The sequence below is a fragment of the Terrapene carolina genome, unplaced genomic scaffold (assembly GCF_002925995.2).
Source record: "Terrapene carolina triunguis isolate 2854851 unplaced genomic scaffold, T_m_triunguis-2.0 Scaffold236, whole genome shotgun sequence".
Classification (NCBI taxonomy): Eukaryota; Metazoa; Chordata; order Testudines; family Emydidae; genus Terrapene; species Terrapene triunguis.
The window spans coordinates 8,839,091-8,855,218 of NW_020664587.1; the positions used below are offsets into that span (position 1 = coordinate 8,839,091).

General features: G+C 46.0%; 1 protein-coding gene across 1 annotated transcript in view; it reads left to right on the forward strand.

The window, feature by feature from the left end:
* The window catches only part of TENT5B (terminal nucleotidyltransferase 5B), a 9,921-nt gene extending 714 nt beyond the window's left edge, over positions 1–9,207 (forward strand). Inside the window, exon 2 of the mRNA XM_024203334.3 lies at positions 6,868–9,207. Coding sequence (XP_024059102.2) covers positions 6,868–7,887 — 1,020 coding nt within the window. The 3' untranslated portion in view covers positions 7,888–9,207. The remainder of the gene's footprint in view (positions 1–6,867) is intronic.
* The last annotated feature ends 6,921 nt before the right edge of the window (positions 9,208–16,128 follow it).

Here is a 16,128-nt window from a genome sequence, read left to right on the forward strand (position 1 = left end):
CCCCCCCTAGGCATGGCATGGGGGGAGGGGTGCCTGGTGGCCCCCCCCAGGCATGGCATGGGGGAGGGGTGCCTGATGCCCCCCACTGGCTCCCCACTATGTATGGAGGAGGGGGTAGGGGGGTGCTGGCTCCCCACTCTCCATGGTATGGTGGGGAGAGACCACTGACTCCCCAGTGTGACATCATGGGGGGCAGGTCCCTTGTGCACGGTGCTGGCAAAGGAGGGGGCCTTGTAGGCCCTCCTGCAACCCACCTCCCTGTTAAAGGTCACCCCTATCCCGTAGAAGTGTGCGGTGGCTCCTGCCCAGCGCCGCTAACGCGGATCTGCTGCAGTCCTGCGCGCTGGGCTGTTGGAAGCCAGCAGATCAGCTAGCAAGGCTGGGTTCAAAGGGTTCCCCCCCCCCCGTATATGAGGATTGTGACTTGGCAAAGGCAGCACTTCCAATGGGAGCTGTTCTGACCCGCTCCTGTTTGAGAAACTGCCATGGGGATGGGAGGGAGCTGTGATATGCAGAGACCCAGTATTTTCTGCCAAAGGGTGTCTCCCTCTCCAGAACAACTTGTGTTTAAATCCCCCTGCTTGATGGAGACAGACTGCATGTTTGGGCAAGGGCAGTTCCTCCATAGTCGAGCATGCTATGCGGCTACCTGAAACTCGTCCAGTTTTTCCAAACCAGCTGGTAGGCTCCCTGCATAGGAAAAGGAGGTCACCAGAAACTTTAGAGGCCACTGACTCACTGATTTTTCGTACGCAGTTTGTGCAGAAGTGTTGGACTCTGCCCTGATGAGGCTGCACTCAGGCTGGTCCTGCGCTCTCACTTTCTGCTTATATGGGGCTTGGAATCTGCTAGCAGAAAATAAAACTGCTGAGACCGTGATATCCAGTCTCTCACTCTTGGCATCTTGCCACCCAGGCTCAGGAATTCTCCCGCTGAAGCAAATACTTCTACTAGCCGAAGCTAAGATGGTAGATTTTTCACTCTACATCCATCTCTTACTATGCAAGGCCTCTGGTTCTTGCTGCTCCCTTGCCCAGACTGAAGCACATGATATACAGGAAACCGAGGGGTCATCACAGGCAAAGTCATTCAGAATTGCCTTGGGATTAGATTCCCTGTATCTATTAACATTCTACTGTGTCTTGGCTTGTCCCTTGTCTTCATGTTGACATTTTCCTGTTAACCTAAAAACTCAGTCTTGGATCCAGGACATCCTGCATTAATCTTATTTGTGTAAATAGCAAAGTTCATTTAGAACTGCCACATCGGTAGAGGGCAACATGGGACTACTTTACTGCACATATTAAAAACAGATGTTTGTAATAACGAAATGCAGACTCCATCAGCCCAGGCTAGGTTCTGTAAGGCTGTGAGAAGCTTTCCAATAGGATAGATGCAGCAGATATGGCAGCAAATGCACTAATGGCCACCTCAACTAGTTTGTGAATTAGCTTAGCCTTTTTTGCGACACTTAAAGCTGTACAGTTCAGCCTCAGTTGTCTGAATGTCAAGGGGATGTTAAATGTCTGGATTTGTCAATGTAAATTAATGCTGGGACCCGATGACCCCATCTCAGACTTCTGAGGTCTGAATAATGAAAGCTAAACTTTAGCTATGTAGGGACAAACGGATGCAGTTAGTATTGCTTGCACGGTTACACTACTTATATTGAAGTGTCAGACATTTAAGAGAAAGTGTTCTATTCCAATTTATTATTGGTGGATTTAGGACCACTAGGGACTTAATCTATAGTTTGCTCCATTAGCAACTATAACAGAGGTAATGCTTAATGTGAAAGGATCACTGTTAACTCCAAAACAAGTTGGAAAGTGGCTTCTTTACCAAAACATTAGATTAAAAATGAATTGTAAATACAAGTTACTTCTCACTTAGGGCAGAGTAAACAGCATATCAGCTGGTCCAATGATTCAAGTTGGTGCTAACTGAAGTTTCCCAGAGCTGCAAAATCTGGGTGGCAAAGATTGAAGGGGAGTGGCTATTTAAACTGTTTCCATAAAATGCATTATGCCTGTTGGAAACACAGCCTTGTATTTTGTAAACACTTCCTTAAAGGTTGCATCAATTTTAAGTGTCCTTCAGTTCTTGTCAAACTGACTTTAAACTGCGTACTCTATGCCAGTGGTCTTCAAACTGTGCCTCACGAACCAGTACTGGGTCGCGGTGGCTCTGGTCAACACCGCCAGCCGGGCTGTTAAAAGTCCCGTTGGCAGTGCTACCCGGCTAAGGCAGGCTAGTCCCTACTTGTTCTAACACCATGCTGTGTGCCCTGGAAGCAGCCAGCAGCAGGTCCGGCTCCTAGATTTGGGGGGGGGCCCACGGGGCTCTGTGCGCTGCCCCTGCCCTGAGCACTGGCTGGGCAGTGCCTGTGGGCGAGAGCCACATGGAGCCTGCTGCTGGCCCCTTCCAGGGCATAGAGTGGTCTGCGGTGCCAGGACCGGCAGGAAGCCTGCCTTAGCATCCCTGCTGTGCCGCTGACTGGGAGCCGCCCGAGGTAATCCCCTGCCCCAGCCCTGAGCCCCCTCCAAACCCAGGGTCCCTTCCTGCACCTCAAACCCCTCATCCCTAGCCCCACTCCAGAGCCTGCACTCCCAGCCCAGAGCCCCTCATTCCTGATCCCACCCCAGCCCTGAGCCCCTCCTTCACCCCGAAACCCCTCATCCCCAGCTCCGTTGGGTCGCAGGCATCAGCAATTTTCTTCAACTGGGTCACCAGAAAAAAAAAAACTAGACTATGGCATAGAGCAGTGGTTTTCATAATCTTCCCAAATTAACAGGGATTGGTTAACCATAAAGTAATAACCGCAGTGCTTTAATATTGCACTTCTTTCATATGGAAATTCACAGCTTCGTACAAAGGCTTGCCGTTCATTTGAGGGCTTCAGGAGATGCAGAGTACTCAATCTCCTGGACATGAAAGATTGAACAAGTGCCCCATGGCTTGGTGGTCTCTCTGCATTTGCACTGTGGTGGATCCTTGAGTCTCCATTTGTGCATCAGGTGCACACATCTTCCATGTAACATCCTAATACGGTTGTTGATAGTTCAAATAAGTTGCTGTGTATTCACGGAAGGGAGGCTTCTTCATTCCTTAGTAATGACTCACCAAATGTAAAATGAAGCATGTTGGCTTCTAATTAAAAAGCCTATTCCCAAACCAAACTGGCTTTCACAAGAAACTAATCTAGGATTTCAAGATCTCTACCTCTTGGAGTACTTCACTTAAGTTTGGAAATTGATCAAGTGGCATTTGAAAATGCCTTTTTTTTTTTTTAATACAAAGCAATGTGACTTCAGCTAATATAGAGCCCTTACGGTTATGCTAACTCAATTGGACCTCCAAATTTTGTTGAAGTGCATATGTATGACATGAAAGATTTAATGAAGCAAATGATAAGAAGCTATTAGAGTGCTAAGCTTGATTTGTCTAGAGCAGTGGAAAGCTGACATTGGCAGAAGCCAGATATCTAGCATCAAATGTTCCACCAATTGTGAAACTTAATATCCAGAACAGTAACTAAAGTGAAATGTTCTTCCTTTAGTCTTAGCTGTGCAATAGTGGATTAAAGAATGTTTACAACCTTGCCACTAGCAATTTACTGTATCTACTCAGGACAGTGATTCTGACCAGGCACGTTGGCCGTCTCAGAATTTAGGTCTGAGTAATCTGAAACAAGTAACCTAAAAAGGCAGTCGCTTTGTAATGCTTGGTTCTATATAACCAGCTACTCGAATGAGGGAGAGAATACCAGGCCAAAATGCAGGCAGGCTTTGTTCGTGCCTGTCACCTGATTGTCAGAATTGCTCAGCTGTACCATATATAGTGAGGTACTCTGTACTACTGACCTGCTTCTGACAATCCTCTTAGGAACACTGGTCTATCCTCCTGTATGCGTTCTCCTAGTGCTAGCAGTGAGTAATAGATTTCAAATGCTCTTGTCCCTCTACCGTTGGGACAACAGATCCTACTACTCGTATCCAGCCTTCTGCATGGGCAGGTATCCTTTGGAACAGTGTGGTGTGGTCCATGAGAGAACACTGACTCTCCAGACATTTGAATCCTATAAGGCTTGGTTCAAAAAAGAACTAGATAAATTCATGGAGGATAGGTCCCTCAATGGCTATTAGCCAGGATGGGCAGGGAAGGTATTCCTAGCCTCTGTTTGCCAGAAGCTGTGACTGTGAGACAGGGGATGGATCACTTGATGATTCCCTGTTCTGTTCATTCCCTCTGGGGCACCTGGCATTGGCCACTGTCAGACAGGATACTGGGCTAGATGGACCTTTGGTCTGACCCAGTATGGCTGTTCTTGTTTGGTTTGTGCCTAATCCTGTTGCCATTCATATACATTGGAATTTCTCATTGACTTATGTTGGAGCAGGATTGTATGTTAGGCAGCTGGACACATAGGCAGTGTACTACCATCATGGGCTGTTAGTGTGTTTAAACTGTTCTGGCCATGAGCATTTGGACTATTCAGAGAACTGCAACCATAAACCCCCCTGGATTCCAGAGAGCAGGGATGTTGAATCCTGGATCCCAAACATCTGTCTTCTAGGTCTTGGGATGAATCTTAACCCAACGGGGGTCTGAGTTCCTATTGTATGCAGCAAAGACTTTGAGACTCTAATGTTAATTTAATCCAAACCCTGGTCCTGATTCTGCATCAATCTTCTTGACCTAATCTAATACTAGACTGACCAGTACAAAACTGTAGCCCCTACATCATATTCAAAATAATATTCACGTGGTGGAAAAGATACAATTTTGTAACTCTGGTCTAACGTGTTCACTGTGATTGACCATAATTGGTATGAAGTTTCTTACTTCGTACTCTGAACTTATTTGACTTGATTATAAACAATTCCTAAATAGAAAGCATTCCTTGCCCATTGAATGGGAGATGGAAATGTCTGCTCGATATGTGAAAATGAGCAACCTAACTATGCACTGTCCCAAAATCTGGTGTGAGCTTACTACTAACTACTTAATTGGACCTAAAACTAATCTACCTGACATGTCGGTAAGGGTGCATGCACTGATGGGTATTTGACATCTCTAATAGTAGATGGCTTACTCGTTCCCTGTGGCTTGATATGTGAATCTTACAATTTGGCAGTGAGTCCAGGCGAATGTCCAACTTAGCTCCAGTAGCTCCTGCCAGAGAGTAACTAGGAAGTGCCAGCATAAGAACCACATCTTGTAAAAATCACAAGTGTGTAAAGTTGTAAAATTCCATCTTTTCCAACATTCACAACTTTCACCAGAATACCCTCTGCTTGCTTGAAAGTGCCGTTTCAGACTTGCAGCTAGGCGATACTAGCCTTCACGAAACTAGCTGATATAAATTAGTGTCGTTTTGATACCATTAACCTTCCAGTAAGTATTGGTGGCTCTCTAACTTCTCGTTAAGCTTGATCCAAAATGGAATTCTTAAAGTCTAGTTCATGGGCCTGACACGTATTGATTAGTGGGATACCCCGTCCAGCTGGAAAAGGAAGAGTCCCTGTCAGAACTAGGTACTATAACTGCAGGGCAGCATAGCATAAATTGTTAAGATTAGTTGAAACTCTATAGTTAGTTTCCACTTAACTAGGAAAACTTTTCTAGACTGGAACTGGTTCCAGTTACATTCAAAGTTGTGGCTGAACTATTTGTTCTGGAATAGTACCTCTTGCCTGTTGTGCCCAAACGCTTCAATCATTTCAGGGGCACATTAGGTAAATCAAGTTGAGGACTAGCTTTTTTTTTTAGGATTCTTAGGCTTTCTTGATGTTGGTTTCACAGACTTCATTTTCAACTTTGTCTGAATATCCTGATATTAAAGGAAGATTGAATCTGTGCCAAAGTACTCAGTTTGAGTTCCTGATTGTGTGTGTAATAATATATAGAGCTCAAATGTTTTGCTAAGAAGTTACCATCCTCAATTGCTAGCTGATGTCTGGAATAGGTAGTTCATATTTTATGATCTTAGGGTTCTTTCAGCCTAATGCACGTTTAAGTCATCAGGAAAGTGATTCAGCTTCATATTAAATGAACAAAGCTTCAGAGGTGTATTTGTGGGTGTGTCAATATTGAGGAGGCAGGATTAAAATTGCTCAAGGTAACAACACCTGTTAGATTAAAAGTTGCCTCTTAAACCTGGCAAGATGTCAAATGCAAAACACTGACATACTGGAAATTATTAGGATACACTTACTAGTTAAGACATGAACTTGCATACTTATGGCAAGTGCATTTCAGCAACTCTAGCTTCTTAGTTTGCCTTTAATGAGTCTTGGCAAGGTTAGGAGAACTTCTAAAACATGTACAAATACAGCTACTTCAATCAAATAAAAATTGGGACTTCACTGTTTCTGCATTTGGGCACTTCTCCCTGGATCTGTTGCAGTTCCAGTTTAATGAGCCAAAACTGTTACCTAAAACTCTTATTTGATAAGAATCAAGAGACTTGAGGAAACAGATCTTGCAGTGAACCTGCTCAGACAGTTGTTGCCTGGAGATAATTGGGTGGGAGCAGTTAACAGCTGTAGAACAGAAGCAGGAGTACAGATGTTCACTTTCTGCCAGGAGCACACTAATGTAAGAACAAGCAGTTGAGGCCCCTTTTAAATCCAGTGACTGCTGCAAACATGTAGCCTTTTGAAGTGTATAGGTCTCTCTAGCCTTTCTCTCTGAAGTACCTCCAAACTTCCCTGTCTGTAATAGGAATGATAACCCATCTCCTTTTTGTTATGCTGGCATGACCTACTTCAACATGCCGGCCCAATTTCAGTTCTAACATCCCATTCTAAGAACACTACCTTAGTACTATATAGAACAATGACACTCTCTTTCTCTGTATCTCAGGTGGTCCGCAGCCGTCTGGAAAAGAAGGGAATTGCCGTCCATAATGTCAGGTTGAATGGCTCAGCAGCTAGCCATGTCCTACATCAAGATAGTGGCCTAGGGTACAAAGACTTGGACCTCATTTTTTGTGTGGATCTGAAGAGTGAGGATTCTTTCCAGCTAGTTAAAGATGTGGTCATGGACTGTCTCCTGGACTTCCTCCCAGAAGGCGTAAACAAAGACAAGATCACCCCCATGACTCTGAAGGAGGCATATGTGCAGAAACTAGTGAAAGTATGTAATGAAACAGACCGCTGGAGCCTTATATCACTGTCTAATAACAGTGGGAAAAATGTGGAACTCAAATTTGTGGACTCTCTCAGACGGCAGTTTGAGTTCAGCGTGGACTCCTTCCAGATCATATTGGATTCACTGTTACTATTCAGAGAGTGTTCAGAGAACCCCATGTCTGAGAACTTCCACCCCACAGTCACTGGGGAAAGCATGTATGGGGACTTTGGGGAAGCAATGGACCATCTCAGGAGCCGAATCATTGCCACCAGGAACCCAGAAGAAATTAGAGGTGGTGGGCTTCTGAAGTACTGCAATCTCCTGGTGAGGGGGTTTAAGCCCAAGTCGGAAGTAGATATGAAGGCGCTACAGAGATACATGTGCTCCAGGTTTTTCATAGACTTTTCTGACATTGGAGAACAGCAGCGGAAGCTCGAGTGTTACCTTCAGAGTCACTTTGTTGGGATGGAGAGCAAAAGGTATGACTGCCTAATGACCCTGCACCAGGTGGTGAATGAAAGTACAGTGTGCCTGATGGGACACGAAAGGAGGCAAACTCTGAACCTCATTGCCATGCTGGCTGTGAGGGTGCTGGCTGAGCAGAACATCATCCCGACGGTAACCAATGTGACCTGCTACTATCAGCCAGCACCGTACGTCAGCGAAATAAACTTCAACTACTACGTCACCCATGTGCAACCCCTTCGGCCTTGCAGTCACTCCTACCCAACATGGCTTCCTTGTAACTGAGCATGGACAACACTCTCCAGGATCTGTATTCCAGGGTGCTCCCTGGCCTTGGCAGCCTTCTGGAAGAACTGTGACAAAAGGCAATATACTGGACTCTTTCTCGAGAGTTTCTTGTTCCCAAGTTTGTTTGGAACTAGCTGTGTCTGCTGTACGCTGTGGAGATTGGATGTGCAGTGTTGTTGGAAACTGTAGATGATCCGAGATGTTTACAGGAAGACTTATGAATTATGTAGGCAACGGGGGAGTTAGGGGGATTGTAGGGTTAGACTAAAGGTAGAGCTGCACTGCCCTGAAATGCAAATCAGTCTGAATTTCCTTTGGGTGCAGGAGGTGTTAAGGTTTGTGCAGACTCAAGGTTTCTGAAGATAGAAGCCAGAGTGGCTGATTCCTTTGAAGGACCAAAGAATCCTGTTCTTAAGTGCCTGTAACAATATAAACACAATTGTACTGTAAACCTTTATTTTTTTGTTTTTGTCAGGGGCTAAGGTCCCTAAGTGCTTGTGTGGGGATGTCTCAAGCTGAAAATGTGTTTTGTTTTGGATGGGAGGGGGTCATTTGATCATTTCTAGTAACATCATAAACAGATGTTGGATTGCAGGTTACGTATTGCTAAGGCTTTTGGCATGGCTTGCTGCTCGTGAAGGACCAGCTAATAGTATCTAATAGTAGTCAGAGCTGAGTCACACAGAGGTGGGGGTTGGCATTGAATGTATATGTCTAAATGTAATACGGGACACTGGGGTTGTGGAGAATGCTGTGCAGAGCTTTCTGGAAATGGGAAGCAGTAGAGACCCATCCAAGTATTCGCTAAAAAGCTCCAAAATCTGCAGTGCCAAATTCTCAGCTAACTTGTGTACATAAACAGTAACGCAGGGGATGTGTTTGGGAGTCTGCCCCAGGTTCTACTAGTAGAAAGCTGTACGTCTTCTAGGGAATTGGAAATGCTGCTACTTTTTGGCATGCAGTGTGATTTTAATGCACAAACAACCAGTGGGCAGCTGGGCTATCTGGGAAAGACCAGGCTTGTCCTGAAGCACAAACCAACTATTGGCTCATCAAACCATTAACCGTAGCAGTTGATTTGATGTAGGCTGGAGCCAGTTTTAGGGCAAATGCTTCGAGCCCCGTCCCTCAAGTATTCGATTCAGTCTTGGAGTTCTAGCAGATTCTCTTGATGCTAGCCTGCCTTGGCTAGAGAAGAAATCTTCCTTGGTCCTTTTGTCAAAAGCAGCCTGGTTTTTCAGCTACACAATTCCACATCTGAGCAACAGATTCGTAATCTCATTAGAAATGAAACATGACTTCTTTTGTGCCAAAAAAAAAAAAAAAAAAAAACATTTAATTTTGTTTTTAGGAAAAGCTATTTTTTTTTAAAAAAAAAAAAAAAAAAAAAATCAAAACAAACCTTTATGCCTGAGAGCATTTTGGTGTATCTTATGCAAATGTTCTGCCTTTGAAGTTGTGGTGTGTGTGTATAGAGTACAAACAGTCCTGCCCTGAGTTGTCTGGATTGCTTACCCATTCTTTTGCAACATCACATTCTGAGACTTAACTATGCATGGGTTTGTGAAGCTGGTACAACTGAGACATGAGGCATTTTCTGCTCAAAAAGAGAAGTGCACAGCTCTGGGAGTACACAACACTAGTCACTTCATGGTGCTTCTTCAAAGGCTAATATACTTGAGTATTTTTACTAACTTGTTTTCTGGTTGTTATAAAACTGTACCACGGCTGGGCAGACTGAACAATCTAATAAAGATTAGATACTTGGAATATGTATAACCAGAATTTTACCTTCTTGCGCGGGGGGGAGTGTGCAGGGGAGGGAAGGTTGGAGCTTGTGAATGCATTTCTCTGAATACTAACAAGCTTAAACAAATCTGCTCCAACTTTGCTTCTTTCATCTTTATCCAGTTCAGAACTGTGAAGAACAGGGCCCTGCCACTACCTGTCATAGTTTGTAGGTTTAACAATGACCTCATGCTCTCAGATCGTACACGTTTATTTACATGATACAGCTTATGGGGTAAACTGCTGCATATAACTTCTTGATGCCCAGAGCCTGCTTCCTGTTGCAATGCCTGACAGAGGGGTTTCAAATTAGTTTTTCCTTGTGCTGAAAAACTGGTTTAAAGGCTGTTTTTTTGAAAACTAACTAGGATCTCTAGACATGCAATCCTCACTCATTTTAAGGGGAGACCTGGCTTTGCACTTTTTACTAAACTTACTATTAACACAGCTGATCTGTAGCATGCTGCACTTTTTATTTAATTTTACTTTATTTTGGGGGGGCAGGGAGGCTTCTCTCATACTCTTTCACACAAAGTGTGAAGGTAGATGCACTAAACTATGATCTTTCCAGGGCAGTGACAGAACTCCCTCTTTAACAGAATGTAAAGTTTCCCCACAACTGAAGGCTTGATTGTGGGGTTGGGGGACTTAAACTAAGGTTGCACTTTTGATTTGTGGCGTGTGTGGGGTATGGCACTCTTGTGAATGGGAGTGGTTGAGTCCTTGCAGTGTGAGATGCTGCCACTTGTAGAAAATCTGAAGATTCCTATAGTCTGGCACTCTTTTTATTTTGTTTCAAATGTGCATTATTTTTTTCTGTATCACTTGTCATGCAATGGGCTTGACATAGACTCACTAGATTCTTTAGAATCTGTTACAAATAAATACAGTGTATTAAATTCAGCAGGTTTCTTGTTTACTTCACGCACAAGGGTAGGGTAGCTTTAATATTTCAGGCCCTGCCCCCCACTAAAAATGACTGATCAATCTACAAATTGGCTGAGTTGGCATGAGATTTAAGGTGTAGACACAGTCCTTCAAAGAATCTGAATTCCAATCTTGGTGTCTAAATGCTCCCTGTTTGCACTTCAGGCAGTCTAGTCCCTAAAACAGAGGCTACTCCAGAGGCTCGCGTACATGGTGGTAGGAAGAGAGAAGTATGCCAGCACCCAAGAAGATTTTTCTACTTCAGTATGGTGCACCGTTCCTTCCCTAGCTGCTTGTCAAATTACTGGTGGTGGGAGGGTGTTTAACTGGCTAGCAGTAGTTGGAAGGGAATAGCTTATCCCACCAATTGCATGGGGGATATTTAAACACTGCTGGTTTTGGACCGTAAAACAAGATGGAGCTTCACGTGGGTAAAAAAAATTGCTCAGCTGCTACAATGAGATGTGTGAACATGGTCTTAATGTCTCACAGGGGCATACACAGCTTAGATAGGTGCAAGAAATGCTTGGCTCCCAGATGGTCACTCAGGAGTTTAGCTCTCAATACTGAACTCTCTCGGGGGGGCGTGAGCTGGTCTGGAAATGCTGACAAGCGCCATCCCTAGCCAGCCGTGATACTTCCTTATTCTGGGAAAGCGAGCTAGAGCTGCCTGAGGGTCCGTTACAGTAGCTGTGAACAGGATGGCATCTCCAGCAGCAGGAAACAGACACCCTCTTCTAGACCAACGCCTTGAGGCCAACTCCCCCTTTGTCACCAGTCCAATGCGGTTGCTGTCATGGGGCTGGCACCAGCCTAACCCAGGCAAGCATGTGCCCATTGCTGTGTCTCCCCAAAGCAGAAGGGGGCTTGCCCTTCTACTGCAGCTGTTGGCTTCGACTGAAACCTACACCTAACCCTGCCTGTTTGGATGCTTGCTCGCTGCTTACAGGTGTTGCATCTTGTTGGTATGTAACTCACGAACAAAAACTTCATATCCAGTTCAAAACTCCTTTGACGCCCTGCAAGTGTGCCTTACCCTTGCAGGGGCTGGGAGAGAATAGAAAGTCACTTTAAAAGTGATTCTCTCCCGTTCCTTTTTAGGTTGTCTTCTCTGTACTACCACTAGGTCCCACAATGACTGTTCATGAACTAGTGAATAAACTGCCTCTCTGAATTGGTCTGACCCTGAGTGGAGCAGCGAAACGCCTGACAGAGTTGCCCTTTCATTGTTGGAGCGGATCAAACTCTACAAAAGGATGTTGGTGGAAAGTACTCGTTATCAGAAAGGAGCTATCAATGTTTACAGCTGAGATTTAGGTCCCTCTTGTTGACTCAAATACAAATATATATTTTTCTCCAAACCTGGGGTCTCATTCTTGCTTTGAACAAAGAGAGAGGCACATTACAGCTGCCAGTGAAGGATGATTGAGTGGGCTGTATTCAATGTGTGCACACACCTAAACTCCAGCAGTGGTGTCTTAGTGAAATCTTAGGCCTGGTCTACACTAGGACTTTAATTCGGATTTAGCTGCCTTAATCCGAATTAACCCTTCACCCGTCCACACTACAGAGCCAGTTAATTTGAATTAAAGGGCCCTTTAAATCAATTTCTGTACTCCACCTCGACAAACGGAGTAGAGCCTAAATCGATTTTGTTAATTCGAATTAGGGTTAGTGTGGACGCGCACCACCGAATTACTGTGTTTAAGTTAATGGGGTAGTGTGGCCGCACACCACCGAATTAATGTGGTTAAAAACCGAATTAAGGTGCTTAGTGTGGCCGCGCACAATCGAATTTATACAACCTGTTTCCCAAATTCGAATTATCTAAATTCGGATTAATCCTGTAGTGTAGACATACCCTTAGTCCTAGCTGGGTGGTGAGGGACACACCCAGTTCCAATAAGCCCAGAGGAGGTGTTTTAAGACTTCATTTCTCATTTATAAAGAGATGTCTTTCCTCATGCAGCATATAGACCTAAACTCCCAAGCAAATGCAACTGTGCATCACCATGGAGCTCAGCATCCAGGGCCATGGGAGAGCCTCTGTTTTGCAGGGATATGGATGCAGCAGACGTGCCGATTTCCTGCTGACCACATATTATGCTACTGTCATAATGCCAGCTGAGGAGGTGCTGGCCATCATGAGCCATGTGGTTTGCAAGGGGACATGGGCAGTCCTGGTGGCAGGCTTGTTCTGAAGAATGTATCACTGCTTGACCCTTGTTAAGGGCATGACTCCCAGCCTTGGCTGCTGGCTTTTCCATCAACAGCAGTAGGTGGTGCTAAGGAAAAGGACAGCAGTGTGATGCTGCAGGGGGCATCAGTTTGCCATAAAACACCCCTCCACCTCTCCATTGGGGGCAACTGATGGTAAATGCCTTTGCTAAGAGGGCTGTGGGTGTTCCCGCTGCAATCACATCCCTCTTTTTTGGTGGTGCAGGGCTGGGGCAGTGGTTTCCTGTGGGCTGTGTACTCTCAGGTCTCGAGGAGGTGGAGTGGCTGAGACTCAGTGCAGAGTTTGTGTGCCCTTTTAGTGAACACCTACCTGCCAATTGCTCTAGGAGCAGCACAGCCGTCAGATTTCTAGACCAAGTTCTAAATCTGATGGGCCAAGCTTGCGTCACGGGAGCTCAAAAGAAGGTCCCAGAAGTTCTGAGTTGCTTCTCTTATTCGGGTGTCACCACTTTGCAGAGGCAGTTGTGGGCCAACTGTGAGCCACCATAACAGCCTAAGCTGCTGCAGTAACATTGCCTGGGTGTCAAATATAAATACAGATTTGTCACCCCTACTCAGTGCCATTTAAAGGGAACTCACTGTAGTTAATGAAAGGGAGAAGGTTAACTGTAGCTGAGGCCCAAGAATGAGAGTCAGATCTGGCTTCTCTTCTTAGCTCTGCCATAGATTTTATGTGGCCTTGGCTAAGTCATTTAACCTGTTTCCCCATCTGTCCATGCGATAGGATTGCCTATGAGGCAGGCCTGTTCTGGCACTCCAGGTCCACAGTAGAATAGCGTGACAAAGTTCCTCCTCTATCTTGGTGGGTCCTGCGCTTATTGGCGGATTTTCTTGCCTCAGAGATTCACCATGTGGGTTGGGGAACAGCCCAGAGACCTTCCCCTCTGGAAGAACCCTCAGTCCAGGTCAATTGGGAGGTTTGGGGGGAACCCGGGCCCACCCTCTACTCCGGGTTCCAGCCCAGGGCCCTGTGGACTGCAGCTGTCTATAGTGCCTCCTGTAACAGCTGCATGACAGCTACAACTCCCTGGGCTACTTCCCCATGGCCACCTCCAAACACCTTCCTTATTCTCACCACAGGACCTTCCTCCTGGTGTCTGATAACGCTTGTGCTCCTCAGTCCTCCAGCAGCACACCCTCTCACTCTCCCTCTCAGCTCCTTGCACCTCACACTCGCACCACAAACTGAAGTGAGCTCCTTTTAAAACCCAGGTGCCCTGATTAGCCTGCCTTAATTGATTCTAGCAGCTTCTTCTTAATTGGCTCCAGGTGTCCTAATTAGCCTGCCTGCCTTAACTGGTTCTAGCAGGTTCCTGATTACTCTAGTGCAGTCCCTGCTCTGGTCACTCAGGGAACAAAAAACTACTCATCCAGTGACCGGTATATTTGCCCTCTACCAGACTCCAGTACCCCACTGGTCTGGGTCTGTCACAATAGTTACAGTATTTCTGATGGGTTGGACTGTACAATCTATGTTCATCAAAATGCCTGTGGCTGCCATTTCTGCGGCTGGAGGGGACAGGTCCCAGGAGGTGATGGTCTGGGCCAGGCATCTCAAAAAATGAACAAACAGGGAAATCTGGGAGTTTCGGACTGCCGCGAGGTAAGCCGGCTCCGTGTTTTAAAGACACACAATCTTGTAACTCTCAGCTGCATCCCTAGCCTTGGAGTTCAGAGGGTGTCACCCACTTATATTAATGCCTGCAATTAAGATTCATTTTGAATGCTGTGACAGGTCTAATCTCTGTAATTAGAGGCGGTAATTAGCTGATCTTTTACACTACACTGCAGTTTCCCCTGTAACCACGCTGCCCCCTTGTTGCTGGTGTGGCGCTGGGTGTGTTAAATGTGAGAGCACAGAATGAGGCTGGCCTCTGTCCGCGAGACTCCTCTTTCCATTTATAGCTGTGTTTAGGTGATCCGGCGCATGGGAGCTTTGCAGTCTGCCCGATGCCAAGTACAAGACAAATGTCTCATTGATCTGCAGATACGAGGAAGACAGTTTGTTCCCAGCGGACCCGGGGCAGCAGGGATAGGACAGAGGACGTCACAGAAGTTGTCTGTCCCTTGACTGTGGTCTTGAGAGTGTAGGCAGCTTGCCTGATGAATGCTGTCCAAGCAAAGACCTGATTCTCCGAGGTGCCGAGCACCACCTCCGTTTCAAAGTGGAGTAAGGCGTATGCGGACGATAACTTGCTCTACCACTGACTGGAACGAGCACAGCTTGTATTCTGGCTTCCACCCATTGGCTGCTCACTTGAGATTATAGATTAGGCTGAATTCCCACAACTGGGATTTCATTTTATCCCAGCATGGGCCCTTGGGAATGCTTGAGAAACTGAAGGCTTGGCCCCGTGGTATCTTCCCATTAAGATCAGCTGTAGAAGCAGTGTTCACTAGCGCGTGCCCTCTGCTTGTAGACTATTTGCCCTGCTTCCTTTACTCTACTGGGAATGTTGTTTCTTATGGATTTTGCACCTGCTACTCAAAGCTGTATAGGCCCCTAACTTCCCATTGGTGTTGTTTTTTTTAGCTCCTTTCTCTGAAGCAACAAAGATAGGCACAACTGGAGACGGGATGCTGCGCAGGGAAGGCCAGGGCTCTGAGATGGTACCGAGGATGTTCTCTCTCCTGTGCTTAGCTGGCTGGCTCATGCTCAGGGTCCAACTGATCGCCATAGGTGGGGTTGTGAAGGAACGTTCCCCCAGGTCACATTGGCGGTGACCTTGCAGGCTTTTTGCCTTCCTCTGCAGCAGGGAGTGCAGGTCATTTGCTGGGATTATCTGGGTACACCTCACTTAGTCAACTCCCTGGCATCTCAGGGGCCTCAGGTATTAGCTCACTGCATCTGTGGCACATCATCGTTGAGTCTCCTGCGGGCTATAATACTTTGGATCTAATTTCAGTTGTTGGGTTTGGTGTGGGGGTGTTCATAGAACCATAGGGTTAGAAGGGATCACAAAGGTCATCTAGTCTAACCCCCTGTGAGTGTCTTATGAGATATAGGTGGTCAGTTTGGATGGTCCTTTCTGGCCTTAAACGCTATCTGGGCCCTTGTGCTTGAAGATCAGACACAATGCCTGAGACCTTCCTCTAGGAGGACCCAGACTCACCCTACAGGCTTGTGTTGCAGGGTTGGGAATGGGGATGTTTCCCTCTAGGCTGAGCCTGAAGATGAGCGGATTGCACGAACGGTTAGCGCAGCCCACCTAGCGCTCCCGCTCGGGACTGTTATTTAAAACAAATCAACCAAGTAAAAAGCCCTAGATCAATTTAGCTCCTGTA